At 46.0% G+C, this 26603-nt stretch overlaps 1 protein-coding gene across 7 annotated transcripts in view; it reads right to left on the reverse strand.

Moving 5' to 3' along the window:
- TENM2 (teneurin transmembrane protein 2) overlaps positions 1-26603 on the reverse strand; it is a 404559-nt gene that overhangs the window by 256160 nt on the left and 121796 nt on the right. For all 7 annotated transcript variants that reach the window (XM_074350320.1, XM_074350321.1, XM_074350315.1 and 4 more), the window contains one exon: positions 23590-23824. In XM_074350320.1, coding sequence (XP_074206421.1) covers positions 23590-23824 — 235 coding nt within the window. The remainder of the gene's footprint in view (positions 1-23589; positions 23825-26603) is intronic.

Consider the following 26603-nt stretch of genomic DNA (forward strand, 5'->3'; position numbering starts at 1 on the left):
TTTCAAGCACAACTCAATTGCTCTCAGAATTGGCCACTTGTGCCTCGAAAAAGGGAAGGCAAATGAGGGGCCCCCAACGTGCTGTCCTTGGAGTTTGCTAACACTCAGAGGGAAAGAGAAAACCAGTCTTTGAAATCATACAAAAAATAAGAGCTTGCAGAAGTGGGTCATTGAAGCTTCAGTCCCAGCACCCAGCACTCTGCCCAGCACAGGTTGGGGCTCTGAGGCTGGCTGTCGAATTCAGCAGCAAATCTAAGGGTGGTCCCTCTCTCTCCTCTGTTCTGTACCTGAGGTCCCAGTGAGTTCTTAGAATAAGGTGATCATCACTTCACCCTAAACTATCCATCATTTTAGTACACGTCACCACTTCCCCTCTTGTGAAAATGAAACCATTTAATAAAAACGGTGAGAGAAGTAGAGAGCACGCGAAACTAACAGCCATTCCCCCATGCACTTGACGTGGAGGCAAAAGCCTGCATTTGAGGTAGAATCTTGGCAAAACAGGCTCCTGCTTCAGGTTGGCTTATAAAATTAAGAGCACACGTTAAACCACCGTAGAAGATTTTAAAAAGAAGTTTCACAAACAGGAAACCCAGGCATAGCATCCAGGCAAGAAGGACCCCATCAATTCAAAAGACTGCGAATTTTTATTTTCTTCTTGTGATACAGAAGGAGCTTGACTCATCAGGACTGGAAGCTTTGAGAGCCAGTGGCTGGTTCAACTACTCAAGGCTCCAACCAAAGATTTCTCTTCCTTTTTTCCGAGTCAGTTGTGAATAAACTGACTCATTAACCTCAAAACCTACCGAAGAAAGACACAAATGTGGAAAATCCCTGAACACCAAGTACCCTTTTTTTTTTTTTTCCAGCTTGCAACCACTGAGATCCTAAGAGGTGGTCCCCCTATCTTCTATTGGTTTAGCTTTATTCCCAGGGGAGACCCCAGCAGGGCTTCGAAAAAGAAATGGACAATGCAAACAACTGTACTGCCTCAGCTTCAGAGGCGGAGTTTTTTGTTTCTTTCCTTTCCATCTGGATCTGGATCTCCCAACACAGGGCACCACGCCGCTAACCAGGACGAGTGACTAACAGTGCAGACGCCGTCTTTGCTCACGAAGTCAACTGCAGCAAATGTTCTCCTTGAAACCGAGTGAACGTCTTGAATGGTCTCCAGGTAGCCCCGTGTGCAAAGAAAGCAGCTCCAGTTATCAGGGAAGACAGGTGCTGACTGTTGTTCTACCGAGAAAATTGACCTCCCCGGAAAATAAACTCACAGGTACTCAGAGTAGCAGATGTAAACATTGATACACAGTCCATTAAGCCCTAACAGATTTTTAGTATCATACTAGCAGTTGCTGAAATTTGATAAAAAGGATAGAGGCAGAAGTGCGCCCGGAGCGGGGGGCGTGGCGATCAGTGAGGGGGATCAGGTGTGCACGAGAAAACGCGAGATTCCATCACATTTCACTGGTGCTGGCCGTGCCCTTTGAAGCGCCAGGTTTATTGCCTCCGAAGGAGTAAGTTTAATAAAGAGGCAGCCCATAAAGGGTACTGTAGCATGTAAAGTTACTGTAATTAGGTTTTCAGGAGTTATAATAAAACATTTAGCTGGAGAGAGGTTAAATCACCACCACGCTCTCTGGCATCACCATTGTGCTCTCCAATCCCAGAAGGAATGACAGGGGTGGAGGGGAAACTCAAAGCGGGGGTGGGGGGTGCTCCTGAGAGAGACGAAGAGAGAGGCGTGGGGCATGGAGTGAAAGAGAGAAGCTTCCAGGATGAGATGGAAAAAGCAGGAGATAATGAGGAAGATGCTGGCTACTGCACTGTTCAGCCACTTTCTGAACACCCAAACTAGGCAATCTTAAGTGTTCTGCCTTAATTTTCCTGCTTGCAAATGTAAGATGTTCAAAAGAAAAAAATTAAGTATATGAGTTAAAAAAACATAGAAGGCAGAAGTCTCCTATACTCTGAGCAATAGACTGGTAAATGCCTGATGTTCAGAGTCAGACTTTTCCCTACGTATACACGTTCTTTTATTGTTTATGATTATTATTTAAAGTCTTTTTTTTTTTTTTTGCTTATTTGTTTTTTAAAAATTTGGGGGGGGGTGAGGATATTAGGTCTATTTAATTATTTATTATTAGTTTTTCTTTTTTTAATGAAGGTGCTGGGGAGTGAACCCAGGACCTCGTGTGTGCCAAGCATGTGCTCTACCGTTTGATCTGTACCCTCCCCCATTCTTTTATTATTACTAACTTCTGTCTTGAAGCCAATCGCATGATGCCAAGGAGGCAGAATTGAGCCTACAGATTCAGAACTTGGGCCACCAGGGTTTGGATCCTGGTATTGGGCAAGCAGACTCTCCTGTCAACTGCGGCATCACTAGTACCAACTCTGTGAATTTGTTTGGGGGACTGGGTGAGTTTATTCATGGGAAAGCCTTAACACTGAGCGTGATGTGATCAATAAATGTAGCTTTTAATTGCATGAAGGTGTGAAGGCAGGAATCACGTATATCTTACCCTTGACTAGATCCCAGCTCATTTAAAATATCTGTTGAATGAATGAGTTGTTCTAATTAGCACAGCGACAAGGGCATTGCCAGCTACCCCACCTCTGAAAAATAATTTTATTAGGGAGGGAAGGGATGGAGGACTTTACTAGCGTGCTTTATCTCTTCTTCCATCTGGGACTTTCTGCTTGGGTTGAAAAGTGAAATGTTGCTTTAAAAATAAAACTTTCAAAATATGTTTTTTTTTTAAAAACTGCTACTTCCCAAGTTCGAAGAAGCAGCCAATAACCCAATTAGTATAATTAAAAGCCTATTTCATATCATGATTCCCTCAGCTTAGACTCAAACCAATTTTGATTCAATGAGAAATAAGCTTTCAAGGTTTCTGATCCCTGAACCTTCTAGATCACGGGGGACCGTCACTGCATTTGCATATGCCATGAACAACAGGAAAATCCTCTATTTTACCCTCTTCAAAAATTTGCAGTCATACCAAAAATACTCACAGCTGGAATAATTAGCAACTCAATTTATTGCCTTCCGTTTTCTAAATAGAAGCTTGATATTTAAACAGCGTCACACTGTGATACAACATAGCATTTTTCACGGTAAAACTTCTGCCCCCTCGGCCCCTCCCTCTTTGCCTACCCCACGAAACGATTTACCATTCAGTGTGACAGGCAGGGTCTCAGGAAGTCACCAAAGAAACCTGGTGTTTTGTGAGCAAATCCATTTCAGAGTCTTTGGGATGAGATGAGGAGTCTCCCTCCCCACTCCCAACTCTGAGTTGTTAACTTGGTGACTTTTTTTCAAGTTAATTGGTAAAAAGTCTTGATATAGTAGAAGAAAAAAACAAAGAATTCTGACCGTGACTTCCAACTTGACCTTGAATCCACCATACACTGTAATTGGGAATTGGAGAGACAGCCATTTGGAACAGACTTGCATCTGTGTTCACCAGCAGCCAGAGGCAGGTGAGGAAACAGTGAATTCATCAGATACATTCCAGGAGCAGAATGACTTCTCCCATTGTGTTCGCTGCCTGTGTCGTTCAGAGCCAAAGAATTTTTGAGCTGGCAGGAACCTTAGGGGATGTTCCTTTATCCTACCCTGCATCATGCTATCACATTGGTCCTGTGTGTCTGCCTTGCCAATCCAGCCAAGTCACAAGCTTCTCAAAGGCAGGCCCCTGCATCTTCTGCTTCCTAGGATTTTTGTCTGTTCGTAGGAGGTGCTCACAGATGTCTGCTGAAGGAACACATGAATTACGGCTTCATGGAAAATATACAGGGTTTGGAGTGACGCACGTCTGGATTCAAATCCCAGCTCCACTGGGAACTGCATGACATTAGGAAAGCCAGTTAATCTCTCTGAGCCTGAGATGCCGCTTCTGAAAGATGGGGAAATAACAATACCCACATGATACGTTGGAAGGGCTGACAGAGGTCATTTGTGCTCACAGCGGCGGGCCCACAGGAGGGGTCTGATATATGCATGTGTTGCATTTCCCCTTGTCCTTGGAAAGAATACATGAGTCAACTAGGATGTCGTGGGCACATGGATACAACGGTGAATTTAGTCCTTATCCTCACGTGGAATTTCCAGTTGGAGAGATAGACCAAAGAAACAAAGAAAACTCAAGTCTGGGTAATCCAACAAATACATGAAATACTTACAAACTGTGACAAGTGCCATGTAGGAAACAAGGAACTGAGACAGAGGAAACGTGGGACTCCAGGAGTACGGTCTCTCCTCTCTGAGGACATGACCCAAAAGGGGAGGTCTGAGGATAAGAAGCGGGTAGTCATGCAAAGAGGGGTGAAAAGAGCATCCCTGGCAGAGGAAACAGCATGTGCAAAGGCCCTGGGGTGGGGATGGCCTAACTTTTGAGGATGTGCACGAAGAGCAGTGTGGATGGCAGAGCGGGTGAGTGGCGGGACAGGAGGGGAGTCTGGCAGAGGACTATGTCATGCATGGTTTCTAGGGCAAGGAATATGGATTTTAGTTGCAATACAAAGGGTTTTAAACTTTGTCTTCTCTGTGAACAAAGGAAGCAGATTTAGGAGCATTCAATCTCAAAAATAACTATGGGGAAATCAAGAGACTCCTGGGGAATTCAGTCCAATCCTCTGTCAAGAAAAGGCCTGGCTGTCTTCTTTGGCCTCTGCCTTGAGGGTTTTGGTTTGTCTCTGGAATATTCTAAACACCCCTTAACAGGGCACCTATCACTCTGTCCACATTTGGATAGAGTTAGACATCTTAAGTTGAACACGACCAACACACGACTCTTGATTTTCACTCCAAACTACCCTCCTTCGGGCTTGGCCCATGGCGGTTAAAGAAGCCACCCACTAGCTGGGCAGGTGCCGTCCCCAGGAGGCAGACTCGGAGGAAAGTGAGTGTCCAAAAGGGCTCCTGGGAGCATCACGAGCGAGGGAGCGACAGGCGCAGCCCGGTCAGAGGGAGACACTGAGCGGGGACGCAAAGGGCCCTGGGCCGAGCCCACGCGGAGCCCTGGAGCGGGGGTGGCTCTGCAGAGTGCTTCCCATTTGGGCTGCGGGGTTGGGGTTTTCACAACCTCATCCATCGGACCAGTCGCTGGTGGTGGGCCGTCCCCAGGGCTGTAACCTTGGGAGCGGTGGCTCTCTCCAGCTGAAGTTCAGTCTCAGAGAGGGACCTGGCTGAGATCTGTTGGGCGGGGGGACGTGTGCTCCAGTCCTGGAGGGTGGCATCTGGGCGGGTGCCAAGCCGTCCACCTCATAAGGCTTCATTCGGGTTCCTGCTTTCCTTCACACTTGATCCGTCCTCAGTTGATTACTTCCCTGCCTCCAACACAGATCCGTCCTCTTTCCTCCACTTACACCTCTCGATCACCCTGCGCCTGGCCTCCCGCCTACAGCAGCCTCTAAATAGATCTCCATGCTCCTACTTTGGTCCTTTACATCCATTCCCTGCTCAGGAGCCAGTCTGAGCATAACGGTGCGTGAGTCTCCCGCTTAAACTCTTCCAATTCCTGGCCGACAAGGCGCCGGGTTATGGTCTAGCTCACCTCTTCCCAGCCTCCACTGACTCCACGCCACAGGCTTTGCCGGACTTCCTGCTGCCTCTCAGAGCAGCCAGGCTCCTCCCCATCTCAGGGTGTTCGAGCTATGTTTCTCTCAGTCTGAAATGTTCTTAGCTCAGATCTCTACACAGCTCCTCTTTCTGAGGGCTTTCCAGTCTCCTTTCAAAGCTCCCTTTCTCCAAAAGCCCTTCTTGATCAGCCCATCCCACCCCATCATTTTATGATCCTACCTTGTCCAACGACCACCACCTCCAGTGATGGGTTGTAGACAAGGGGCTAATGGTGCCAGTACAGAGACACAGCCCTCACTTCCGCTCAACACCCATCCCCTGAGCAGCGATCGCATTATTTCTTGGCTTATTGTCTGCTTCCTCCAATGACTTGTACCTTTCTTGAGAGCCCAGATGAAGTCTTTCCTCACCACTGTATCCCCAGTCCCTGAAAATGGGCCAGCAGACGTTTGGCGCTCGGTCAATGTTTAGTAAAGGAATAAAGGCATGAGCCAATCTAGATCTTGAAAAGTTTATTTTAGACTGTAGGAAGGGATGAATTTTACAAGTTTCCTATCTGCTCCCAGACGCGACACTTCTATGTACGTATCCTCTTGTGTCCCGTGCAAAGGATGCTCTGTCACTGCGGTTTTCAAGGTTTTGGTAAACAAGACCATGTCCTCGTTATGGCCATACCTGGTTATTTTCAACCCTTAAAGAAAAACCTTCATCTTTCTATTCTGGGGGTGCTTTTTTTTAGCATATTCTGTGAGAGCCTTGTCATTTTCTTGAGCTTTCATGCTGGAATTCTCAACTTTTCTGGCATTCTTTTATTACTTATGTACTTATTTTTAATTAAAAATTCTTTTCTTTTCTTTTTTTCCTTTGTCATTCTGAGCCATCATCACATGGGTCATTTCCATCGAGAACACACAACGGTTCTGGCAAATAGTGAGGGATTGCAGGTTGGGGGTTAATGTTTTAAGATTCTGAGTGATTCTGTGCATTTTGCAACCCACCCCCCACCAACCGTCGCCCGAATTCAGGCATTAGTTTACAGCAATCTCAGGGCCAGATCCTGGTTTGTAACCAGCAGCTCAGAGATAAAATTCCTGTAAATCTGGACGAAGTTTTGGGAAATGTACTTGCTCCTTATCTGTTACTTCCCCGCCCACCTATGTACGGAGCATTCTATCTTCATAGGTTTGGTATCTCTGCAAACGTGAAGATTTCATGGCGCATTTTCTCTTCCAAATCACTTTTAAAAGATTATGATGAGAAGGGTTTTCATCTCTGAGGAATCCTGTGTTTACCCTCCTCCACCCAGAGACGAATCCATGTCTCTTTCTCTTTTGGCCCCCTATCCCTGTAACAAAGGGGTCCTGCCTGACTCACCTCGCTTTATTTCCTGCTCTTCGGTGCTTCAGTGACCTCGGGAAAGCCTTGCATTTGCCGCGATGCTGCACGTGATAACCTATTACACACTCGGTTCCATTTACCAGGTACTAATCACATCACATGGGCTGGTATTTTGTGTAGTGCCTTCCAAGTTAACCATTTCAAAGCATGTTTAGGGAATAGACGTTTCCCCCACCACCCAGCATTTTTCTTGGAAAAGGTTGGAGCAAGAATCAGGTGCCCCAGACTATTTTGTCTCTCCCTTGAGGAGACCTTTCAGACCAAGGGAGAAACACCAATCCTCTAGGTGGTTTCCAGTCATTAAATTTTTTTCTGTTGAGGTGAAATTCACGTAACATAAAATGAACCATTTTAAGGTGCACAATTCTGTGGCACTTTGTGCGTTCGTGATGTCATACGAACACATTTCTATTTTGTTCCCCAAATTTTCACCACACCAAAAAAAAAAAACCCTGTCCCCATGAAGCAGTATCTTCTCTCCTCCCTTCCTGCACCCCAGCTCCTGGTATCCACTAACCTGATTTCTGTCTCTATGGGTTGCCTGACTCTGGATATTTCTTATACTATATGGAATCACACAATGGGATCTTTTGTGCCTGGCTCCTCTCACTTGGTGTAAGGTTTTCAAGATCATCTCCACTGTAGCATCTATCAGTACCTTTTTTGTGCCTGAATACTACTGCATTGTATATGTAGTCGTCCCTTGGTATCCGCAGGGAACTGGGTCCAGGACCCCACTCAGATACCACAATCCATGGATGCTCAAGTCGGTTATATAAAACGGCAGAATATTTGATTACAATTACACACATCCTCCTTTAAATTATCTCAACATCGCCTATTTTACCTTGTACAATGTAAATGATGTGCACGTAGTTCTAAATACAATGTAAATGTCATGTATGTAACTGTGGGGGGTGGGGAAATCCAAGCTTTACTTTTTGGAACTTTTGTGAAATTTCCTTTTCCCAACAGTTTGGATCCAGAATTTGTTGAATCCATGGATGAGGAACCCGTGGACGTGGAGGGCTGACTGGACATGTATCGCATTTGGTTCGTTCGTTCATTCATCCACTAATGGACATGTAGGTGGTCTCCGTCTTCTGGCCTTTGTGAACAGGGCTGTTCTGGACATTCACATATAAGTATTGATTTAAGTACTTGTGCTCAGTTCTTTGGAGGATGTACCCAGGAGTACAACTGCTGGGTCACAGGGTAACTATGACTTTTTGAGAAACCTTTAGCTGTTTTCTAAGTGTTGAGAATGATGGTCGACATTGAACTCCTCAGCAAGGTTCAGTTCTGGTGGGCCCTAAACTTTTGGCCAGTCTTCTTGCATTCGACCCACGCCGTGAGCTTGTGTTTAAACACTTCTAATAAATTCCAAGGACAAGAAGCATCACCAAAGAGCCAGGGAGCAGTAGTTGCAGAAGAGCAGTTAACACCTCGTACCTTACAGAACGTTTTAACCCAAGTCAAGGGTCCTCATCTCAGGCAAGCAGTTACAGGGAGAGCCTGGGACAGTGTATATTCCAGGAAAGCTGTCTTATCCATGACATTTTTATTTAAAACAACAAGAACAACAGCTTTTCTTGTTAGCACACATTCCGAGCGCTGTATTATAAACAGTACTTAGTCTCTCGGCCCAAATATCGCAGAACCTGATCAACGAAGCCGGGTGTGGGTGAATTTCAAAAGTTTAGGCCGAGAGAGAAACGATGTTCTATCTCAGAAAGCAACATTGCGAAGTCCTTCTCCAGCAAGGGTTGGAAGAAACCCTGGGCTTCCTATTTCAGTCGTGAGATCAGGGGAGGTCTGAAATTTAAGCCCTAAGAAGTGTGTTCTCTGGACCACCAAGCGTGCTTGTACAGTACTAGCTTTAGGTAAAGAAAGAAAGGGTTCCATGGTATGTCGGAAATAGCTGGAGTCAATAAAGTTACGGAGGTGACTACGTATCTTCACGAGCCTTTAACATCTTAAATATTCTACATAACCCAGTACCCTTGATAAAATATTTATCATTCTGCTTACTTACTGGATCACATAAATTTTAACCCACCCATCGTCCCAGTCTTCAAACTGGTGTTCCACAGGGTACACCTTTGAGAAATAAAGTTCTAATTCATTTCTTTCTGAGTACACTAAAGCTGAGAAACAAATGAAAAATGAACAAAACCCCAATAATGCTTATTTCCTAGATTTTTGTAGGTTCTTAAGACCCAGTCGCTGGATGGAGGGAGTGAGGGAGGAAGGCGAGAAAGAAAGAAAGAAGGCACATCCATGTCATAAAAGGTAAAAGGGGCAGATTAAGTACTTTATGGGATTTCTTCAAGGTCTAGAAAGGAAAACCAAACTGATGTGTTTGAATTCTTGCATAGCTAACAGTTCCTAAGTCACCGAAGCGATCTTAGAGGTGGGGCCAGCCAGCAGAGACAGAGAACTGCTACCTGTTTTCATGCGTTTGTTACAAATTTCCTTTTTCCACATCAAGACCGTGTAGAGATCACTGGCATTGGAGTTTGGGGCTCTAGTCCCTTTTTTCCAACCCTCAAATAAAGGACAGTTATCTTTAATGCAATTTATTTTCCCTTATGAATTCACATCAGACCCTGTGAGACATAAGCCAATACAAGAAGGCCTACCGGTGTACGTACCCACATTTCTGTATACGTACAACACCCACAGGTACCATATTTTCGTCTTATTTAGCGCTCTTCATGAAATGAAATAACAGCTCTTCTGGGATATTAATTAAGCTTTATAGCAACCCCTGTGACATGTGTGCCTGCCTACATATATCTGTTGGACACTGAGAAATTAATGCTTTGCAGAAGTGTGCCATTTAAGTGTGTTTGTAGGCCAGCCACATACCCAGTGACAGTGCACAGAACTGATCCACACATATCCACCGTCCCCCAAAAATGCCACCCAAAAAGGCAACTATCATTTAGCATAAACACGTAAATATCGCCTCGGCACTTAATATCCTCTCGGGCGGATCCTGTGGAGTCCCTGTCACAAAACGACTCCCAGGGCAGCAGGCTCTGAAAGCTTGGCTTCCTCGCAAGGCTCCTGGGTTTTTTAAATGCTGGGTTTCCTAGGGCCCCAGGCAAGGCTTTTTAAAAATGCAAGTGTCAAGGAAAACTGTCACGCATGTTTGCCTTAAGTACCCGGAACGCTTGTCACTGCCACCTTGGAAGCCTTGATGAAGATGCAGGCGGACATGCTGAGGCTCGGGAAATTGAAAGCTGCCGGGTGGGGAGGTGGCGGGTGAGACGGAAAGGCGGGTGCCCGGCTTTTGGCATCTCCTTTGTGAGCGGCAGAATTAAACAAAACCTCGGGTGCGTCTGGTGAGGGGAAGGCTGCCTTGCAGACATCTCGGATGCATGGACTTGAACCCGGATGGCTCTTGGGCTTGGCTTGGCAAGAGGGGAAGTGGTTACATGAGAAACAAAGCAGGGTCTGCCTTCCTGGGAGGGCTGTGGGGAGGAGGGGTGGATGGGAGGACAGGCCCGGGGAGGAGGAGGAGGAGGAGGGGGGAGCGGGGTAGGCTGGGACAGTACCTGCTTGTCCTAGGAGGCCAGCCAGGGCAGCGCCCGGCGGGCAAACCAGGGCCAGCATGTGGGGTTCGGAGCCCGGTCGCCCCACCTGCCACCTGTGCAGCCTTGGGCAAATGCCTTGGTGTTGAATCTCAGTTTCCTTGTATGGAAAATGGTGAACACGACGGAAAAGAATTCAACGGGATGTTGTGTGGATTAAATGAGGGGGCTCAGCACATATGTGACACTGGGCAGCCCCTCGGTACATGCTGGCTTTCACTGCACTGGAGATAGTTACCAAGGACTCTCATAGGCTGCCTGCTTTATGTATGTCTTGCTCGACAGTCCCTTGTCCTTCTTTCTGTCACCCTCCCTGCCCCCTTCTTTCCTTACTTCCTCATGGGATCCTTAAGTTAACTGCCGCGAACTTTCAGTTCTTGTCTTTCTGGTGTGTCAGTCAAAGTCTTTCCCCCTCCTCCCTGCACATGTGACAGTGACACACACCTTTGCCTAAGCCCCTCTGCAGGCTCGCGTCCCACACAGAACAAAGCACAGGGTGGAAGGTGCCCCTGCCACGGGCCGGGGAGCCTCCCCTGCACCATCTCCTGGGCCCCAGCCCAGGGATGGAGGATGCGGGTACACTCTTCCTTTTCTGGCCTTTTCTTATTCTCTTGCCTCTGCCTGGAATGCCCTTTGGGTGGGGTGACTCTCACGTTTCCATCAGAATGGGACCAGACACTATCCCCACCCCACCTTCCCATCCAGCATCCTGAGCTCATATCCATCTCACAGCTTCCTACAGTAACTTCGATGATCTGCTCGGCTGTCTTTCTCCCACTCCCTGGAGCTCTCCCAGGGGTCCAGGGCCATGTCTTCTTCCTCCTTCACCCTCAGCGCCTGGCACGGTGCTCAGCCTCTAACTGGACCTCCCTAAATGTTGGCTGAATTAAGCTGAAGTCCTGTGAACACAGCTGGTGATGGGATTACCAACGGGAGACGGGAAGTACAAAAATCCTTATTTCGCATAGAATCGGAGTTTCAGACAAAGAATCTACGTAAGTTTGGCCCGAGGGCCCCTTACTGACGGAGCCCACACATACTTCTTACACCACAGAGGCTGTCTTCCGTGCGGGATTTTCAAGCCCTTGATCACCGTGCGCTCCTGTAATAGTTAGAACAGTAAGACCGCCGTGCTCGGCGTTTCTCTTGGGGACTCAGAAACTTGACTAAGTCATCTTAGACATCCTTAGAATAACCCCGTTAGGGAGACGGAGGCGAGGTAGATGGGGAAAGAGGCAAATTAAAACCTTGCCAAGTTATCAACGAGAAAACCATAAGTAGCAAAGGTGAGTCTTGAAACCCATCGGCACAGTTTGGGGACGAAGCCAAAGGTCCCCACGGCCAGAACCAAGGGCAGAGAGCGGGTCTGACTCTCCCCACAGCTCTGCCTCCCTCTCTCACTCTCCCTGGCACGTATGGAGGGGAGCTGAGTGCCCAGAGTATTCGAGTATTATGGAGCACGTTATTCCTTGAAAAAGAAAATCCTTTCCATTCTCTGTCTGAAATCCAACACTGCAGACGTCAGGGCTCTCATTTTAAACCCATAAAAGAAATTCAGGCTATTAAAGGAGGAATCAAGAGAGACTATAACATTCGCATTCAGATAGACCTCATTTGGCACAATCCATCAAAATTCAAAATGCACATTATATGTACCCTTTGATCTAGCAGCGTCACTGCCAGGAATTTAAGTTTTGAATATAATCATGTAAGTAGGCAAAGAAAGATACACACACACACACAACTCTGTGTTACATTTTTGTTTGTAATAGCAAAAACCTGAAAGCAATCTAAATGCCCATCAAGAAGAGATTGGTTAAATAAATTATGGCATGATGGAATACTACACAGACTTTAAAAAAGAACGAGGTAGGTCTGCACAAAATTACCTGAAATGCTTTCTACGATTTCTCATGAAGTTAGAAAAGGAAGTTGCCAAACGGTAGGTATAACGTGATCCCATTTATATTAAACTTAAAAAAAAATATGCTGATACCCATAAGCATTTCTGGAAGCCTAAAATAATAAACTTTCAAAAGAGGTTTCCTTGAAAACATTTTTTACCTTTCTAATTGTTGTATATTTTTACTGAGAGAATGAACACATTTTGTACTAAAATGACTGGAAATAGCAAATCTACTGTACTACGTGCTTCTAATTCTTTGCCTTCAATTCTTGACCATTCCTTTGCAGAAGGAAAGGGAGATAAAGATCCTGTGGGTGACGAGCAGAGGACAACGTCCCACAATCCTCATGCAGGAAACAGAGAGGCAGCCAAAGGAGAGCTCTAGCCAGAGGCCTGCCTGCAGCTCTGCTTGGACATTCATTCAGCGTGTGAGGCCCACGCGTCATCTGGCCTCACTGTCCTCATCAGTCCAATAGACATCGTCTGCACAAGGGACCTGAACATGCATTCCAGTCTGAAAGTTCGGCTGGGGTGCTGCCAAGAGATTCCCTCTTCTCTGAAATGATCAGTCAACCTAAACCACGTGGACCATGCATCCTTCTCCTGGTCTGCCTTTGGATGCAGTGGTCAGAATCAAGGGGCCTCCAGAAGACGGCAGGTACTGCCTTCTGTAACCTCACCACCAAATCCTTTCCTTCCTTGCCCTCCCCTCTGCCTGCTCCCTTTCTCCCGGAAACAGCCCTTCAGCCTTCGCTCTGCAAAAAAGTCTGTACTCTCCCCTTTCCCCCAAATTGAATGCATTGTGAATTAAGAGATGCACATTGTGGGCAGGACATGAGGCTGCCCTCATCTTAACACAGAAGTAAACCCGCTTCTGTCCTGTTTTGAGACAGGGCCAATGACGGCGAAATCTCAGAAGACACAAAGCACACCCAGACACGCACTGAGTGTGTCCTTCCAACCTGGTTCTCACACCCACCCCAGTGCCACACACAGTATCATACTGAAATTCTAGTGGGGGTTAAATGTACGGGTGCTACCTTTCCCCCACTACACCAAGCCTGTCTCCAGCTAGTGAGAGATTAAATCACAGGGCTGTACATAGCAGTGAGCCTAATTATTGACATTAGGACACGCTGACTTTCAGGACAAAACTTTTTGTCTAATGAAATGTGGAACTATTCCAACATTACCTATAATAAGGTCCCTGATGGAGCACACTGACCCCTGCAAAACGTCCTATAGAAGCTTTTCACCACACGGAAGATAAAATGCATTTTTATATCGCTGAGAATAGAAGCTTGGCGCATGGAATTAAATGTTTCCCATTCACCATTTTGATAAAAAGCAAAACCAAAAATTCTCCCAAGGACTTCCCCTGGACAAAGGTAAAACTGCTTCTCCAGGCACTTTTAGGAGATGAGAAAAGCACTGAGTTGTTCCGAGTTAACTTTCTCATCATGAGCCCTCGTAAAGAGCACTGGTTAGTCAGACAATAAATGAGCACGTTTTAATTAGAAAATGTGGGAATCCAAGCACTTTCGCAGGAAAGAAGACGATGGCTTAAAAGGGACATCAGGAGACTAATCAAAGTTAAAACGCATTAAGCGGCTGCACAGAACTCGGAGGTAACGTCGAGGGACGTTTGGGAAGTGAAGCAGCGAGGGGGACGGATCAGCAGCGGAGGGGAGTTACTCCGTGGGCCGCATTCACGCCACTTCACACTGCAATCCGCTGTAAACCCCCTTCTGTGCCCAGGCAAGTGAGGGAACCCAGTGCCCAGCACCTCCCCCGCCCCCCACCCTGGCCAGGACCGCGAGGCCAGAGGAGAAAAATCACTGTATTTGGGCAATAAGAGAAAGTGGCTGGGGCAAAACTAGCATTAAACTTGACCTGGCTGTGCCTGTTCGCCCGCCAGGCTTTCACCGCGTGGCCTCCTAACACCGCGGGGTTTGGCTGCGGCCACGCCCTCCTCCCCCGGCATCGGGTCCACGTGGCCACGCCCTCCTCCCCGGCATCGGGTCCACGTGGCCACGCCCTCCTCCCCGGCATCGGGTCCACGTGGGCACGGGATCCGGGCCTAGCCAATCATCACGGCCTCCCGACTGGGTCAGCTGCGGGCCTGCGACTCTAGGTGGGTTCCCGAAACTCCGTCAAAGGAGGTTTGTTGAAATACCAGGAGGAAGAAACCCTCTTCCTGCTAGTTCCTAAGCCGTGAGAGGCTAGCCTGGAGTTCCCACAGAGATCTCACTAAAGGAGGCTTGCTTAAGAACGATGCTGGAAAACAGAAAAGCAAAGCTAAGAGGAGAGAGAGAGAACCTAATGCCTGAGTTTAAGTTCTCGAATCCAGTTCTGCCTGCATCTTGATTCTGTTCCAGACCTTCCATCTTCCCAAATTTCATCTTCCTGACATGCTGACGGGGACAACAGTATCTACCTCACAGGGCTTCAGATCAGATTAAAAAAAAAAAAAAAAGCGCCTAATATAATTCTTGGCACAAAGCAGGCATTTAAGAGAGGATGACATCTAAAAACCAAACCAAGAGGAGTGTTCTGTCCTGGACAGGGAGTAGAAAGCTTTTCAGGGTGGCCACAGCTTCTCCTCCGCTGTCCTCTGCCTTCGGCACCCGGCTGCAGGACAATGACATACTAAGGGAAAGAAGAGCCCTAAGCTGAGCATGCGACACCCACATCGCCGGGCCCCACTCCCGGGAGCTTTTACATTTATTCTTTGATTTCACGGAATAGGCCGGGGTTGGGGACAGGGGTGCGGGAGATTTCCCCAGCGTCCCACCAAATGCTTAAACGTGCTTAATTTCACCTCATGCCCTCTTACCCCCCTGTTCCAAAGTGCAGTGGAGTGGATCTGGGTTGATAAGAGATTAAAAAGTCAGGAAAGATTAAGCTTTCCATTTAAAATTCTTATCTAAGCACATGCCAATGCAAGAAGGACATTTCCCAGCTTCTTCTCTGGGCAGGACTTTTTAACCCATTCCTTCAAATAATTTAAAAAAGAAAAGAAAAGAAAAGAAAAGCTTTTCATCGTCCTACTACTGGTATGCAGCATCTTTACAGGAGGACTCGCTGAGAAGTGGACGTACGAATGCTTCAACCCAAGAGAAGATTTAACAAATTGAAATACAATTTCAGAACAATCTGACAAATAAGAAAGAAGTGTTACTCGCTGTCTCTGGAACTATAAGGCACACACAGTTAAAACACTGATGACAGAGATGGAAAGCATTTGCTGATTCCTCGGACACTTACTCTGAACAAAAGTGATTCTATACGGAACTTAAAAATACCACTTTGACAGTGATATTTGTGGTTAACATTGTTGTGACTTCTGAAAGTGGATATTTGCAAACAAGTCTTAAGGAATAGCCTCAAATTGTTCAGTCGGTTTTGGAGCGGGGGAAAAAAAACCCCTCCTATCTGAGAAAAAGTTGCTTAAAGGTTTTGAAATTCCCCAATCATCTAAAGGCTTCAGCCCCAGTTGAGCAAACTGGCCGAGTGCTTCGTGATGGACTGCAACCCTGGGGGACATAGGGTTCCAATTCACAAAGGCGGGGGGGGGCCAAGACTAATACATCAGAGGAAGCTTTGGGAAAGTTGCAGAGTCTATTTCCCCTGCCTGGGAGAACCTCGAATGAACGCCTTCTCTGGCTTCTGTGAAAAGAAAGAGCTCACTGGGGAGCCAGAGTTAGAAAAGCCTTGTACTCCATCACGCCTCTCTCCGTCTGAGCCAGGTAAGACATCCTCTGGGAAGGCTTTGGGAAGTGTCCCAAGGGGATGACGGTTGATATGAGCTGAATGGGTGAAAGAGCACAGACAGAGATGGAAATATTTGGCTTTTTCCGACTGTGAACTTAACCCAAGAGTCTTCGGCATTTACACAGACTCAGGGCAGAGTCTTGCACTTCCCAGGCATGACCACAAGGTGGCCTCAATCTGTAATTGGGTCCCCATGGTCCAGGCTGCTGAGGGATGGCTTTAAAAAAAAAAAAAAAAAGTTCTTTCTACCCAGAGGCTTCGCTGTGGTAACTTGCAAGTAACAAGTTCAAGTCCCCAAAGCTTTAATAAACTTAACAGGGCTTTAATTTTACAGCGGGAGACGAATTTGAAAAGGACAGCCCCTCCTTGTATACCTCTACCTTCAAGGATGTTTCCGAGTTTGCAAACCATGCCAAGAGCAGACTGGGGTGGTCTTAAATGAGATGCAATGCTTGTTTCTTTCCTAATGCACCTTGTAATTTGCACACGAGCCACAACACTTTATTTTCTTATTAATGGGTTTGAGTGTGTTTAACACTGCAAGCCATAAATTGCAGAGCAGTGGATCAGACGAGGTTCTTATTTTCCTGCCAATTGTCAGAAAGTGATGTGGGGTACGGGGTGCCCCTCCTGACTGGCTTTTTCTCTACCACGCATGTCACCCCTCCCTGCCTCTATCCAACAACCAACCCCTTGTCTCCATCTGCCAAGAGGGGAAAAAAATGAAAGAGAGACACAGCCTGGTTTCTCATTGGAGAGCTTGCTATATTGAGCAGCTCAGTTATTGAGATTAATAAGCTGCCAGTTTCCAAGGAAGACTAAGAAAACTACAAAATTAAAGTGCACTGCAACGTGAAATGCTGCTGGTGGCCAGGCGGGATCATGGTGTCAAAAAGGCAAGGTAAAGCTATAAAATAAGGCTGAGCTTGAAAAGCTCACCTAAAGGTCTCATTAATTTCCATGTTGCCTCTGATGAGAATTTAGAGGGGGCATAATGTTTTGCAATAGGGAGAAATCAGGCTGCCTATTGATTTGAAAAGTGCTGGAATGCATTTGGTTCACCCAGATTGCATTCAAGTTTAAACCTCACTCGTAAACATTAAAGGAAAAGAGAAAGAAAAAGCAAACAGGTTACCTTGGTTTAATATTCTCAAGATCAAGTGGTCAGTGATTCTGTCAAAAAAATTAATCCTTAGGTAGAAAAATCAATCTGAGAACCAAGTTCAGCGTGGTGGGGATGTTTCAACAAACTATGCATCTCTGAAAACCTTATTTACGAAAGGGCTTGCGTCTTGATTCGCAAATATGCACTACCAGTTAAGCGTCTGGATGAGACAGAGATTACAGGGTCTTGAAGACAAAAAGTATGTTTTCTGAAATTCTGATGCCCACAGTAGGTTTCTGAGGTGTCATTTATCAAGCCCAATGTGCTCCATTCTCTAGCAGAGCACTTCCTGGGTGTTTATCACAACTCCCCGAGTGGCCCCACTCAAACGATGGCCACGTGGTCAGGCACCAGACCCGTGGCTGTGTGCCTTTCTCCGACCAGTCTGGCAAAGCTCTGCTTGGAAAATAACTGTTCTGCACAACACGGAGCTAAAAAAGTAGCAATGCTTCTTACTTCTGCAGTGTCAGTTTCCACTCCCGTTTTATGATACGCAAGGTATGACACCTCTGTAACCCAGCTCACGGGTACCACACGCTGCCACCACCACGGAGCCCTGAGACTCCCGAGTTACCATCCCAGGTGGCCGACAGTCCCGCAGAGCTGCAGACAAGGGTCCCTACGTCCTGCCTGGCTTGTGATTTTTATAACCATAAATTGGCTGGAATGCATCCTACAGATCATTGCTTGCCTCACGCTACTGATGTACTGCATTAATGGCACCATTTCCATTTAAGCGGACCATAAGCATCGTGTAGTTTCGTTTTGTTCTTCTAGTCTCAAAGGCACTGTCATGTGGTGGCTGAGAGCGTGGCATGTGCAGTCAGGGAGACCCAGGCTTCAATCCCAGCTCTGCCACTTACGTATTTGGAGATGTGCAGGTTAGTGCGATCTTCCCGACCTCGGTTTCTGGGTACATAACACAAGGATAGCGGCGTATGCTTACGAAGGGTAAAGAGGTTTGATAAAATCTTGTAAAACTAAACCTCGAGAAAAAAGTATTTGATAAAGTTGTTATTCACAGAGCTATACAATTGGGTAGAGTAACTGTTAAACTGAACAAAATTTCTGGAGAGTTTTTTTTTTTTTTTAAAGAGCAACTCAATTATTGAGGGCTTTGGATTCACTAAATACACTATTATTTGCGCATGGACGGTCGTCTGTGTTATGTCTGTTATTTTAGAACTGAAATAAGTCTGGCCGATCACGGCTGCTCTTAATATTCTTGTTGCCTCCTAGATTTAACATGTGGAAAACGAAATTTGTTTTCTAAACGACATCAAGCTCCGCTCAGCCTCTTAAGTCGAAATGTTGGTTATTTTGCTCACACCTGCCTAACCCACAGTCTTGGCATTCTAGCCAGCATGAATTCCCACTGACCCTACCTTCAAAATACATCTCACATCTCTGAATGTTCACATCCTTGCCAGACTGGTCGGAGAAAGGCAGATAGCTCTGGATACTGTCACTACGGGGACTCTAAAGGAAACCACTCCATTTTTCCATCTTAACTGTGACAGTGTTCTCCAAACCGGACCTTTAGTCCTGCCCTTCCTTCCACCCAACCCCTGCCTGTCCACCATATGGCAGCTACAAATAATTACAGCCAAAACGAAACCTTTCTGTCATTATTTGATTCTCCTGTTTAAAATGCTCCAGTGACTTTTCACTGTTCTGGGGGTCGAATCCAAAAATCTTTACAGCAGCCCCAAAACCTTGCACGGTCCTGCTCTTGCCGGCCTTTCTAACTTGATTTCTTTTCCTGGCATCTTAGCGTTTCTTCTCCCAGGGGTCCTGGTTTTTGCCACCTAGAACATTCTTTAAGTCTAATTAACACCTACTCATCCTTAGGGCTCCGCTTAAATGCCAATTTCTCAGGAGTCTGGCTTCTCCATACTGCACATCTGTCATCGTAGGGGCATATGCCTAATCTCCTGTTCACTTTCTGTCTGCATCCAGCCTGGAATCTCCGGAAGGGCCAGGACTTGGCTTTCCTATTTCATTGCTGAGTCCTGTGCCTGGCCCATGGCCATTGGTCTCACAGATGTTTCTTGAATGAATAACGGATGACATACAAAAAAACCCCCAACTTCCTAACTCATTTGCAGCTCGAGGACCTTGACGGCTAAAATGACGGCTTCTGGTGTTTTAGGGCGAAAGCAAACTCAGAGGGAAGTTTTGTCCTGCTTAGGGGTTCTCTTAGTGACCTGTTACTGAGATAGATTCTGAGAAAGCAGCTTGCTTCAGTGAAACGCGTAAAGGAAGGAAAGTCAGGGTCTGTTACTGAGCTACGTTCTACTGTTTTAGACAAGAGATGCTGGCGTCAGAAACTCCCAAAGAAGCAGCTGGCCAGGAAGATTGTGGGCCTTGTTGCTCTCGGGAGAGGAAGGAGGAGATAGGTGAAATCAACCAAGGAGGACACATGGACTTTGTTCTAAGACCTTCTGAGAGCAGGCGAAGACAAAGACAGTGGGCAGAGGGGCTTCGTTCCACGTATGTTAGAAAAGACAGTACAGACTGCTTGCAATTAGTTCCTCTGCCCTATGTTTGGTTTTTTCATGGGTTATATTATGGTTTACCCATGAATTGATTGCTTTGGGGAGTACAAATTGACATGCATTGTTATTCAGATGATTAACATTAATACAGAAATTTCCCTCTTTTTTTGGGTTTGTTTTTTTTTTTGTCTTGTGTTCAATTTCAAATTTGTACACTCCTATTTTCTGGCTGTGCCTCCTTAATCAGCACCTTGAATTCTACTTGCCATAGAACGAAAATGGAAAAAGCACAGTTCAGAGAAGATCTAACATGCCTCATTAAGACTGATAGGAACATCAAAAAGCAATGTAAAGGGGCAAGGGCTTGTTCCTTACTAGTCTAAAGGAACACACTGAGTTTGGCTGGGAGTTTCTGGGGGTGGCTGAATGCCTGCTCACCACCTCCCAGAGTTAGGAAATTCTTCCATCACACCCAGAAGTCTGTATTAATGAGAGCAGAGGCGGTGAGGCTGTTTGTAAATTTCTACTGCCTTTTTGAAATTGATGACAACCTCCAGAATGTCTCGTGCTCAGTGGCTCTCTCTCCCGGATGTGGTTAATCAATTCTTATTTGGTATGAAAGACAGGAATGGGACTCCTAGTATACTATCATGCGCCTAAAGAAAGAGCTCCCATACTGACATTTCCTCTGGTGGGCAAGAAAATGACAGCCTTAAACTCACAATATTTCAGCATTTGAGTGAGTGAAACGGTTTAGTTCTACAATTTCTAAGACTATAATGAAAAGGCACTGAAGAATGGGAACAAACGATTATAATCTTTGATTCCCCCCCCCACTTATCTACTATGTAAACTCTTATTCATCCTTCCAAACCCAGCTCAAAAAGCCCATCAGCTAGGAAATTTTCCTGACCATCCTGGGAAAGTTAATAACCTCCTCAACTGTACAGCCACTGTAATTTACACACTTGCATTATTGTAAACACTGTACTATCTTTTTGTTTACGTACCTCTCTTCTTTTTAGACTGTGTGAACTTTAGGGGCAGGATACATGTTTTAATCTCAGCCTCCCCAGTACCTCACATAGCGCTTGGTATTTTCAAGGGGTTCAGTGAGTATTTGCTAATAAGAGAGCAAATAAATAATATTTAAGAGAGAAACATAAAGTTCAACAATTCTGTTGATTACCGCTGAAGTTTTCATATATGAGACCAGATGCCCATCCAAACTATATGTATTCAATTCCATGAATGGCGTTTCAAATATCTGTGTTTGGCTTTTAGTAACAGCCCCATCTCAAGGGTCTTACACAGTCTCTAATTCTTGGCCCTTGAATGTACTGATCAAAGAAATCCAGATGCTGTTCTTGCTTGTTTTTACCTTCTGATAAGCTTAGGTTTGGGGCCATCTTATTTACTCCCCAAGCTTGCCTCCCCTAAAACCACCACTGAGAACTTGAATCCTAGAAGAAATGCCAAATAGCCTAGTGATCTGCAGAAGGACTCTACAGGTCAAAAGTATGTTCAGAGAGAACCGTCAGGAGGACAAGGAAGTGATGTGCTTGGCTTCGCTGGTTCTCTCCTCCAGATCCTTTCAAGGGAACACTTTACTGCCAATTGATGGCATCAGAAACTAGGAGCTGGGAGATACGCTTATGCAGTGTATGTGTTTTCAGCACGGAAGGGAGGCTCTTTGTAAGGAGCAGACACTCTGATGGATCTTTCCCTGAAAATGTAACAATTAGGGCAGTAAGTATAGGTTTGTGGCTGTTCGTCCATCAGACATCTCACCACCTTATTGTGTGTGCAGGGACCACCAGAGTTCCATCCAGTGTGGCTCATCACTTACCCTCTCGCTGAAGCCCTAGACCACTGGCAAATTACTCTGCCCCCTAAGTCTAGATTCTGAATCTTTAAAATGGTGATAACGTTTTCTCCCGACCTCACTGGATTGCTTTCAGGCTTGAATGGGACAGCGCATCTAAACCACTAATGTCGGCCATATACAAAGTGCACAATAAAAACTCGTTGTTCATGGTGATGGTGGGTCTCTCTTCCTTTTCCTCCTTCTTTTGCTACAGTATCTACTTATATTTCTCGTTCCTTTTCTCCTCCTCCTCTTCCCTTCATCCAACTCACTCTACATAGGCTTTCTATCTAGGAGCTATTTTTCTAACAATAGTCAGCCAATGTCAAAATAGGCTGACTGGTGCCCAATGAAGTCTATGGCTGATCATAAACACAAGGAAGAAAAAGAGTCTCATCCAGCCTTAACCACCACCGTTAACTGTGAAAATAACCTGAATTAAGCCTGGTGGACCAGTCAGCTTTCAGCTTGGAAATCTACCAACAAAGTTGCTCATTAGCGGGGTTACTGCATCACTGCAGTGTTTAAATATATCTAGTATGTATGATATATACATATAGTTTCTATTGGCTTTACCTGTTTTAAGCCTTGGAGATTAAGATGGCAGGTATGGTTACAAATAACCTGTAGTTGTTAGAAAATAAAAACTTATTAAACTTTGGAGCGCCTACAGTGACAGTGGCACACAACTTATTCATGTTCAAGATCTTCGTGAGAAAATAAAAAATCGTATAGATAAGAAACAAGCCACCAAATGCTATAGCTTGCATAATTGTTTCCAGCTGCGTGCAGAAAATTCACTGGCCATTTCCTGGAAAGACTATAGATTATTTTTCTGTCTTTCCTGACACCTCAGTTATTAAAAGTTTAAAAACTACGTGAGCACTTTTTGAACTTTTGATTTCAAGACAAATTAGCCCCTTTCTTTGTTTATTTTTTTCTTGGCTCTTCCAGGCAAGGAAACAGCAAGAGCCAAAGCACCTGAACCACGACAGCATCTGGGGACAGAACAGCAAAGCCCTTCGAATATCTGGTCAACCCAGTCGCAGCCTTCACCATCAGTTACACTGCAGCCCAACAGGCTGCGACCAGTGCCCCTTCCCTCAGGTCATTAATGCGGACATGGTTTTGGAAGAGCGGACGGAAAGGTGAGAAAAGGACAGAACCAAGGGCGAAACAAAACAAAGGCAGACCCGGGGAACACTCCGAAACTCTTCCCTCCCCACCCAAGTGCTGCCTCCTTTCCTCGTGGTTGTTTTTATACATTACTGTTTGCCCCTCAGGCTTCACGCTGTTAGTGTGTACAGGAGGGGTTACAGTGAGACGGCGTGTTGGAGGAAATATAAATTAAAATTATACTTCTGTCAGTCTGGAATCAGGGATTGCTTCTCAAGGTCTCCCCAAACGCTCCATTTCAAATGAATCTTCATTTATTACCTCGAGAAAGGCCAAATGCATAATTCATCAGCAGCTCTCAGTCAATATACCCTTATAAGCATGTTTTCCCATGAGCCTTTGAGTAAAAAATACGTTATGCTAATTCTATTAGTTGGGTACACAAGAGCTGTCGAACAAAGTAAACAAGCATTAAAAGGAGACACATGTGAACAGGGAATTACCCATCAGCCTACCGTCCGGGGTCAAATTACCAAGGGAGCAACACGGGGCTGGTAAACTCGTTCCATAATGTAGGCTGGACGTTCCTCTCCCCGGGAGAGCTCCGAGCCACCCGAGGGGCTCCGGCTTGGGCGATGCAGTGGGGAGCCCGGGGTGACCGGCGACGGGGACTTACCGGGTCTCCAAGGGCACGTTGCTGTTCAGCACCCAGCTGTCCTGAAGCTGAACCGACTCCGGGGTGGTGGCCAGGTCGTTGGGCGCGGGAGCCGGGGCGTGGATCTGACTCCGCCGGTTGGTCAGCGAGTTCCTGTTGAGGGAGTTGGCGGACGAGTGGTGATGGGACAGCGTGTGGTTGTGAGGAGGGGGCAGGGGGGGCCTCAGAGTCGACTGGCTGTGGTGGTTGGGAGGGCCTGCGAAGAGAGGAAGGAGAGGCAGTCAATAGCGGATGCGGAACTTGGCCCCGGACACTTGAAAACCCGCAGAGTAGAGCCTAGAACCACAGCCTCCCTCACTGTTGGCAATTGCTGAACGTCACCAACAAGAGTCAGGTGAGACCGCCTCAGGCATCCCAGGGCTAGTTACAAATAAGTAATATGCTTTGATTTGCCTTTATCCCTAGGCTTCAAATGAAGAATGAGAAACCGTATGTGGAATCTAAAAAAAAAAAAAAAGGACACTCTGAACTCATCTACAAAACAGAAACAGACTCAGACTTAGTAAACAATCTTATGGTTACCAGGGAAAGCAGTTGGAAGGGGACAAATTTGGCAGTTTGAGATTTACAAATGTTGGCCACTATATATAAAAATAGATTAAACTATGAGAACTATGTTCAATGTCTTGTAATAACCTTTAATGGGAAAAATATGAAAATGAATGTGTGTGTATGCATGACTGGGACATTGTGCCGTACACCAGAGATTGACACATTGTAACTGACAGTACTTCAATTAAAAAAAAAAAAAGAATGAGAAACTAGGTTAGCAAAACCAGGCTGGCCAGGGCTGACCAGTGGGATTCTCTGAAATGTATTAACTCCAGCAATGAGAGTAACATGACATTCAAGGCCGATCACTGTTGTAACAAGTCCTCAGCCCATTTCCTGGTAGACCAGCACACAGCGTACAGTCTTTAAAGACATGTCCTCTTTCTAAAGGTGGTAAGAATAGGGCAGACTCTGAATCAGGGAGTAGCAAATGTGAGTACATGCCAGGCAGGAGACTGAAGTGGGCCAGTTGTGGACTGGGGTGAACTGGAGAGGGTGGGGAGACCCGCTACTCGTATCCAGGCTCATGTGGCCGTGCAGGGATGAGGGCTCAAGGCAGCCCACCTTCTAGTTTTTCTAGGAAAGCGAAAGATCTTCACTTTTTGATAGAATTTCCTGCTTTTTTTTTTAATGTAGGCAATTAAAAAATGTGTTTTTGTGTATGATATATATAGAGAGATCTGCACATGTAAATATGTATACTTTTCTAAATGAGACAACAAAACACACCTGTGAGCCCTCTCAGATCAGTAGGTTGATACCATTTGTCCTCTGAGAGGCGAACCCTGAAGACTCCGTCTCTGGAGAATGTCAGGGTTGATGTTTTCAAACTGTGACCCTTACTCCAAGTGGCATCCTGTTTTCTAATCTTGAAATCGTCCGTCCTTGCAGGAAAAACGGACAAAGGAGAACTACATCTCTGTGCATGTTTCCCGGTAAATATGAGCACGGATGACAATTCCACACACGGTTTTCCTAGCAACCCGTTCTCCACCTCCAAGATGAAATAGTTTAAGCATAATGAAAACGAAAAGTCGTTCACTCTGCAACGTAAGCCTATAATTTGGTCTTAATGGCTGCTGAAACATGACTTTTAATTTGTGTCCTTTGAGAAAGTTTTTTTTTTTTTTCTTCCCCTGAAGCCTCCAGTCGGGGTTGGCAGCTCACCAGGTGACCGCTGAGCCTTGTCATTTTGGCCCCTGCCAACTTTTAAAATCCTCAGCCCCTGCTGTCCTGGCTTGAAGAAGTTGGCTCAAGTCATTTAAACAAGCAATTTGACACAAATTTCAACGACTTGTCTCCTTATGTGGCCGAGCTACATCTCCAAAAGGTATAATCTACGTTCCGCGGCTGTGGGGAAGACTGCAGAAACGTTCCGACAAGAAAGACAACATGTCAAGAAGATAGCAGGTTAGGAGAACATCACAGCCGTCGGAAACAGGACAGAAAAATACGGAGGAAAGTGGGTTCCTCGAAGTTGGCATCTCTGGGCTGAAATGACTTAGGGGATTTTTTCTTTTTCTTTTCTTTTCTTTTCTTTCTTTTTTTTCTTTTTCTTTTTCTTTTTTTTTTTGTGTGTGTGTGTACAGAGAAAGACGACTAAAACTAAAACCCAGTGGGAAACGCCTCGGGACAGGCATATAGATTTTTAAATCGCGTCCTCCAAATGAACCTGTAATTCGTATTTTCCATTCTGCACTCGGTGACATTTTAAATACATCGTTGAGGGAGTCTCATTGCTGGAGCAGGCTATTATATTTTCCGGCATTGTTGTCTGCCTTGTAATGTATTATTATATAGTTATTTAGCATTTGTGTGCCTCGTATTAGTGGAAGGAGGTGCGGAAAGGGGGTGAAATGATGCAATAATGATCCTTCAGAGATACTATCCAAGCCCCTCACACAAGGTTAATGAATTCTCATGCCTTCCTTTCTCGCCCCCTCCACTCCCATCCAAGCGGTGTCATTATTCTCCATTAGTCAGGTAATTATGAGACTTGCCTGGGGAAGGCAAGATGAATCAGTGTACAAGGGAGGGCCCACCCGCCCCAGCCCCAGGCCCGAACTCTCCATCTCCCTCGGCCCCCTGCCCCCACCGCCCTCTGCCCTCTCCCAGCTCTCCAGACCACACACCCTCCCCAAAGTACAAAGAGGCCATGGAAGGGATTTAATGCACCAAATGAGCCAACCGGGGTCCTCCTGCTTCCTCGTCTGTTCGCCCTGAGCTGAGGTTTCTCTGCCTCCTGCAGCCTGGGTGGTCCTTCTCTGCCCACTGGTGTTCGTGTGGGTGTCCTTCTGCTGACACATCCAGGGGAGGTTCCCGGGGGGGGGGAAACCGGTACTTCATTCTCCACTCACCCTGCCCTCCTAGAAAGCAACGTGCTTTTTCACTGCGCAACAATCAAACGACTGAGGGCGACAGCA

This window comes from Camelus bactrianus, chromosome 22 (assembly GCF_048773025.1).
Source record: "Camelus bactrianus isolate YW-2024 breed Bactrian camel chromosome 22, ASM4877302v1, whole genome shotgun sequence".
Lineage (NCBI taxonomy): Eukaryota > Metazoa > Chordata > Mammalia > Artiodactyla > Camelidae > Camelus > Camelus bactrianus.